At 58.8% G+C, this 7212-nt stretch overlaps 1 protein-coding gene across 17 annotated transcripts in view; it reads left to right on the top strand.

Annotated features, from left to right (window-relative positions):
- Positions 1-6989, top strand: part of FOXP4 (forkhead box P4) — a 54213-nt gene extending 47224 nt beyond the window's left edge. For all 17 annotated transcript variants that reach the window (XM_034962057.4, XM_034962062.4, XM_034962063.4 and 14 more), the window contains 4 exons: positions 1237-1358; positions 3539-3605; positions 4145-4314; positions 5152-6989. In XM_034962057.4, the coding sequence (XP_034817948.1) occupies positions 1237-1358; positions 3539-3605; positions 4145-4314; positions 5152-5299 (507 nt within the window). In that variant the 3' untranslated portion in view covers positions 5300-6989. The remainder of the gene's footprint in view (positions 1-1236; positions 1359-3538; positions 3606-4144; positions 4315-5151) is intronic.
- The last annotated feature ends 223 nt before the right edge of the window (positions 6990-7212 follow it).

Genomic DNA, 7212 nt, shown 5'->3' on the forward strand with positions numbered 1-7212 from the left:
TTCCGAGGCAGGAGCCCCGGCGTGATTAGGCCCTTTGTAATTATCGCTCCAAGAGATTCCACTCCAGCCGCCCGCCTCCCTCGTGGATTAGCAAGCGAGTCGGAAAAATACACAGGATTTAATTAGAGGCAAATTAAAATTGGTAATGAAATCGGGCCAGTTGCAAGTGGCAAGAGTTGGAAGGGAGAGAGGGAGAGGGATCTCCAGGGGCACGGGCTGCCTGCCCTACCCGCTTTCTTCCCCGTTTAGAAATGTAAAGAGGAGACAAGGATGGGGACGAGGTGGGGGAGGCTAAGGGAGGACAGGTAACAGGGTCCAGGGATGCAGGCAGGGATGGTGATAACTGGGAGCTGGCCGTGGGGGCAGCACAGCTGAGAGAGGAGGGTGCAGGGACAGGACTGAGGGACACGATGAGGTGGGGCAGACTAGGGCCCTAGTCCGGGCTCCCATGGTGGTGAGGGGGGAATTGGGCCAAGCACCCCGTCCTCGCCCAAGTGTCCTACAAACCAGATGACCTCAATTCTTGAAGTTATCCTGCCAGGAGGAGGTGGGACAGACAAGGTGACTTATCTTCTTTCTCTCCTCTTTCTGCCTCTGGGTTGTCAACCCACACTCTCCTCTCTCCCTGTTTATTTCAACAAGTATGTATGAGGCCTTTACTGTATACCTTGTGCTCTCAAAATATAAGCTGCCTGTTCTGAGCCACAGCCAAAGCATGGCTCCCAGACTCCTGTGGGTCAGTGGAGGTGGCAGTGAGGGTTTATGAGCTCTTTCCCAAACTTTTAAAAGCTTTGTGGAAATTCTGCATGCAGCTGAGATGAAGCATCCTGGGCTCGCAGAGATGCCGGGGCCCGAATGTGATCTGCTGCTGATCCAAAGCCCTGAGTAACAATTACATGTGTCTTTGATTAACGAAGATGATGAAACAGATTATTACTAACTGGATAGCATTTAGTTAGTAGACAGAACTTTCCAAGATGTGGCAGGGAGAGAGGAGGCAGCTAATAAAATGGGTCATCCATGGTGAAGAGGCTGGGAACCCCTGGCTCTATGGAAAGGGTAGGGGCCCGCCTTCCCTTTGGCTGGGTCTCCTCGCAGCCCACCCCCCTCCCCTGCTCATCCCTGAGCTGGGGAAGGTGGGCCGCTGCTGCGTGGGACGTGGGATGGGATGAGGACTATCATGTTTGTGCTTGGCCAAGCAAGCCGCCTCTGAGCTCCTCTTCACTGCACCCACAGAACGCCGTGCGCCACAACCTCAGCCTGCACAAGTGCTTCGTCCGCGTGGAGAACGTCAAGGGTGCCGTGTGGACTGTGGACGAGCGGGAGTATCAGAAGCGGAGACCGCCAAAGATGACAGGGTATGTGGGTCCATAGCTGGATGGGCTGTACCTGCCCAGGGGGCAGAAGCCAACTCACCCCCACCCCCTACCTCTCCAGGGTACACATGTGCACCAGATCCTTCCTGGCTGGGGGAAGGGGTGTGGGGAGAAAGGAGCAGAGGAGACTAGTGCTTGGGGACAGGGGGCTGGAATCTGGAAGTGATGGATAATCAGAAGGCAGACATTTATGTCCTCTTCTGTCCTCACTCTGACTGAGGGAAGGGGCCAAGAAGGAGGCCTGGTAGCAAAGAGAGACAGGGGCCCCAGGTAGCCCTGGCCAGAGCTGGCACACAGGCAGATGCCAGCCAACGGGCCATGGGTGAGGGGCTGCCACCCCCAGGGCACCCGCTCTCTCAGCTCATCAGGATGACTAGACCTCTGAGGTCCCGGGACCCCACCAATTCATCTTACGGCAGAGGAGAGGCAGTGAGGGCCAGGGGCTGGCAGGAGGCCCCAGAGCAGATTTGTGGCAGAGCTGGTTCTAGGACCAGGTCTCTGCCCTCCTGGTCTTTTGTGCTCAGCTTCACCACCTGGCATTTTATTTATTTACGTATTTATTTATTATTTTTTTAATTTTATTATTTTATTTATTTATTTATTTTTGAGAAGGAGTTTTGTTCTTGTTGCCCAGGCTAGAGTGCAATGGCACAATCTCAGCTCACTGGAACCTCCACTTCCCGGGTTCAAGCAATTCTCCTGCCCCAGCCTTTCGGGTAGCTAGAATTACAAGTGCCCACGACCACGCCCGGCTAATTTTTTTTGTATTTAGTAGAAATGTGGTTTCACCACGTTGGTCAGGCTGGTCTCGAATTCCCAACTTCAGGTGATCCACCTGCCTTGGCCTCCCAAAGTGCTAGGATTATAGGCGTGCACCAGCGCACCCGGCCTATTATTTTTTTGAGACAGAGTCTTGCTCTGTTGCCCAGGCTGGAGTGCGGTGGCACAATTTTGGCTCACTGCAACCTCCACCTCGTGGGTTCAAGCGATTCTCCTTCCTTAGCCTCCCGAGAAGCTGAAATTACAGGCGCCCACCACCACACCCAGCTAATTATTTTACTTTTGGTAGAGACGGGGTTTCACCCTGTTGACCAGGCTGATCTCAAACTCCTGACCTCAGGTGATCTGCCCGCATCGGCCTCCCAAAATGCTGGGATTACAGGCGTGAGCTACCGCACCTAGCCTCCACCTGGCAGTTTAAACAGAAACTGAGGAGTCTGGGACAGGGTCAGGACCTCCCTTTGGCTTCCACGTAGCAGCAGTGGCCTTCTCCCCACCTCAAACACCCCCACCCCAGCCACCTGCTTGCTGTGCCCCTTGGGCCAGAGCCCCTGGGTAAGGAGAGGAGAGCAAGTTAGATGGATGTCTCTGAGGTGTGGGGTGTCTGCTCCCCTCAAAGATGCCTGCTTTCCAGGCAGGAGCCTTTGCACCCCAGGCAGTGTGCAGCCTGGAGAATGGAGGGAAGCCATCCCCTGGTGAATGCCTAGGGGCCAGTCTCCAGGCCTGGCTGCGCTTGCACCTCTGCTTCTCACCAGTTTGGTGACCTTTGGCTGTTTCCTTAAGCTCTGTGAGAGCTCTGTGATGGTGTCATCACTGGAAGAGGGACAGCCCCCAGCCACTGCTTTTCCTGTCCCAACTCCCGAACACCTTCCCGTGCAGAGAAGCCTTCTGTATGGAGGCTTCCATACAGAAGCCTCCATGTGGGACAGGCTGAGCGTATGTCTGACATGTCCCAAAATCTAGGATGGCAAGACAGTGTGGGCAGACCAGGTGTGTAACTACTGAGACTATAGATTGGACCTTGCCAAACATTGGAAAATCTAGACCGGAGAGAAAACGGGTGGGGGGGCAGCATGCTCTGAAGGCAGACACTGGGGGGATGCCAGTTCCCACTTCCCAGCTCTGAGACCTGGACAGGTCCCTGAACCAAGCCCATCGCACCCACCTGTGAAGGGGCTGCTCCTGCAGGGCCAGTTGAGCGTGAAGACCGAATCAGACCAAGTACACACACAGCTCCAAGACAGCGGCTGATCCGCCCTGGCCTCCCGGAATAGGGAATGGGACCCATTCCCAGCACAGGCCGTTACTTAGTGAGAGTAAAGAGATGCGAATGAAGAGCTAAGTGAATGAGTGAGCCAAAGATGGCCTTCTCTGTCCTCCAGGAGCCCCACCCTGGTGAAGAACATGATCTCCGGCCTCAGCTATGGAGCACTTAATGCCAGCTACCAGGTGACCGGCCCAGAGCCCACCCACTCACCTCTACCTCCCGCCCCCTTGCTTTCTCATACAAGAGACCCCCATCCTCCCCTGCAGAGGACTCACCAGAGGAGGGAAGGAGGGTGAAGACCCAAACTCTCCGAGACCCCACCTCTCTGCCCCACCCCAACTCGGGGCCAGCCTCCACCTCTGCTTTCAAGGCTGGGTTCAGACAAGGCAGGCAGCTGGGAGGATGGCATACCTATAGCATCCCCTTTCCTGGTTTGTCAGTCTGGGGGTTCTCTGTTCCCTGGGAGAGGGGATAAGCCAGACCCAGGTTCCAGGAAAGCTAGGAGGTAGGAGGTCGGGGGGGTCAGAGTTCCAGCCATGGGGGAGGGGTGCTACATTCAAAGGCTGAGTTGGGGCTTGGGGGTTGCCCAGACAGATCCGCCTGTGGGGCCAGTAGGCAGACACACAGGCAGCTCTCTAGTGGGCGGGGAAGGCACAGCACTTGACTGAGTGTGCCCCATCCTGTGGAGCCACTGACGAGGCCCAACCCTGTGCCCCTCCAGGCCGCCCTGGCCGAGAGCAGCTTCCCCCTCCTCAACAGCCCTGGCATGCTGAACCCTGGCTCCGCCAGCAGCCTGCTGCCCCTCAGCCACGATGACGTGGGTGCCCCCGTGGAGCCGCTGCCCAGCAACGGCAGCAGCAGCCCTCCTCGCCTCTCCCCACCCCAGTACAGGTGAGCACACAGCACGGACCCCCACCCACCCCAGCACCCCTCAACCACCAGGGAGGAGGCGTCATCCCCCACCCTGGGTGGGGTTCCCCATCCCACCCCCACCACGCCTCTCCCCAGGACAAGTGGCTTCTCTCTTCCTTCCCTCAGCTCTCTCAGCCCTCCCTTGTCCCACCCGCCTGTTCTTATCCCCTCTCCCCACCTCCCCACCTTCCCACCTTCTCCTCCCCATTTTCCCCCTTTCTTATTTTTCCTCCTCCTCTCTTCTCTTTTTTTTTTTTTTTTAAGACGGAGTCTCGCTCTGTCACCCAGGCTGGAGTGTAATGGCAAGATCTTGGCTCACTGCAACCTCTGCCTCCTGGGTTCAAGTGATTCTCCTGCCTCAGCCTCCCAAGTAGCTGGAATTATAGGTGCCTGCCACCACGCCCAGCTAATTATTTTGTATTTAGTAGAGAATGGGGTTTCACCATGCTGGCCAGGCTGGTCTCGACCTCCTGATTTCAGGTGATCCACTGGCCTCGCCCTCCCAAAATGCTGGGATTACATGTGTGAGCCACCTCGCCTGGCCTCTCTTCTATCTTTCTTCTCCTTCCTCCGTTCGCTCATCTCTCCTCTGCTCCCCTCTTTCTCTCCTCCCCAACCCAGAGCAGTCTCTGCCCCAGGACCAGCTTTTCTTTGAAGAGAGCCCTAGGGGAGATCAGCCCTCAGGTCTGATGGGATCCTGGGGAGGGGGCTGTGGGCACCCCACTGTGCCCCAGAGTTCTGGGTGAGTTTGGGGGGTAGGGGGCAGAGGGCATCAGAGGACAGCCGCCTGGTGCCCATGCCATACTTTTGCCTCAGCCACCAGGTGCAGGTGAAGGAGGAGCCGGCAGAGGCAGAGGAAGACAGGCAGCCCGGGCCTCCCCTAGGCGCCCCTAACCCCAGCGCCTCGGGGCCTCCGGAAGACAGGGACCTGGAGGAGGAGCTGCCGGGAGAAGAACTGTCCTAAGGGCCTGTAGTGACCGGCAGGGCTGGGGTGAGACCCCTCCCTTCCAGAATCCAGGCCCCATCTCCCCCAACTCCACAGCCCCTCCCGAGCCTCAAGGCAAGTCCAGGACTCAGACGGGGGAGGCCCGGGCCAGCAGCTCCCAGTGTGACCTGACAAAAACACGTAGGGGCAGGGACGGTCGCCACCCCCAGGGACACAACCCCTGGTCTTGGACCAGTAGAGGACACGGAGGGTTCAGACCCCTCCTCAGGCCCTCCCCACATCTGAAACCGCCTCCCCCCAACCACCAGCAGCAGCAGGGCCCTCCTCCCCCACCAGCTCTCCCCACAGGGCCCCTCAGCATCATGGAGACCCGCAGGCGGGGCTTAGCCACCCCTCTCAAACCCAGGGCCCCCTGGCACCTGGCTCTGGCCGTGTTTTCTGGCCAGAGGCCCCCACTTTCCTAACTCGTGCTCCCTTTCGCCTTCTTTTCCGTACTGTGAAGAAAGAACTCTCCACCCCAGCTCCCACCCTGCCCTGGCCTGGGTGGAGGAACTGTGCCTCCATCCCCAGAAGAAACAGCCCCCTCTGCTGCTGGGGTGGGACTGTCTGTGTGCCCTGTGGGGGTCCGTGTGAGCAGGCCCACCTGGCTCCAGACCCGCCCCCAACCTGTGACAGAACCAGGCTGAGCCAGGCCTCCACCCCCACCCCCGTTTGCTGGGGGCTCCTCCAGCCGCCCCCATGGGAAGAGGCCTGGTACCGCCTCACCCACAGAGGTCTGTGCCAGGTGCGCTTCTGCAGGTGGAGCCAAGCTCTCCCTGAGGCCAGAGGCGGGGCCTGGGCCGGGAGCCCAGGGGAAGGCCAGGCTGGACCCCGGCTCCACACCCACATCCAGCCTGCAGGCCTCTCTGCAGTCCTCTCACCCTCCCTCAGCTCCCCTTCCTCTGCAGTCACCCTCAGCTCCCCTTCCTTGCCCGCCTCTCCCCCCGCCGCCCCCCCAGTTAAACGGATGACCAAAGACCTTTCTTATGCCGGAAGCAAAAACCAAAACTTTTTGTTGGCTTTTTCCTTTGTCGCCTCCCCAGCACCTGCCCTCCCAGTCTCCCACCCCGGCCCCAGGCTGGAGCCCTCCCTCCACTTAAGTTATTGTTTTAAACCAAAGTTTACAGTGTCTGTTGGTGGCCAAGACCTTCTCTCTCCACCCCTCCTCCATCCACCCCGAGGACCCTGGGGCTCAGTGGAGGCAGGGCCCTGCCCCCCTCCCTTCCGCTCCTGCCCAGCCTGGGGGAAGGAGAAAGGAGGGGAGAAAGCGGGCTCTCACCCCCTCAGGAGTGGGCACGGGAGCCCTTCTCCCTGACCCTGGGCTGCTTCCTGGGGGCTCTCCAGACCCCTCTCTAGGACCAAGTCACCCGTCGTGCTGGGAGTGTGGATTCTAGCAAAAGAGCTGGAAAAAAGTCAGACTCTCCACAGACCCCCTATGGGGGACCCCCAACTCAAGGCCAAGGACTGGGCCTATCGGATGCTCATAACACCCCTGGCCTGGCCCCTTTACTGAGAAGACTCCTTGGATATTTCCCAAGAACCCCCGCATACACCCCTCACAAGCCACCCCTCCTGAGAGGCAGGGGGCCCTCCGCCCCCTCCCCATGTATTCCCCACCTGTGTTCCGTTTGACCAGCACAGAAATATTAAACGTCCTCTATTCACCGGGCCCTGTGTGTGTCACCGAGGTGCGGGAGGGGAGGAGCATTAAAGCTGAAAGATCGCTCTGCTCGGGGAGCCTGGGCAGAGCAGCAGCAACGTGAGGGTCGCTGTGGTGGTGGTTTCTGTGAGTGGATGGAATGAGCAGCCCTGCAGGGGCGCTGGGCATGTGCCCTCACTGTGGACAGGGCCCACCCACCTCCGGTTCCCCTGTGCCTCCTGTCCCTTCCATG

This window comes from Pan paniscus, chromosome 5, assembly GCF_029289425.2.
Source record: "Pan paniscus chromosome 5, NHGRI_mPanPan1-v2.0_pri, whole genome shotgun sequence".
In the NCBI taxonomy this organism is placed as follows: domain Eukaryota; kingdom Metazoa; phylum Chordata; class Mammalia; order Primates; family Hominidae; genus Pan; species Pan paniscus.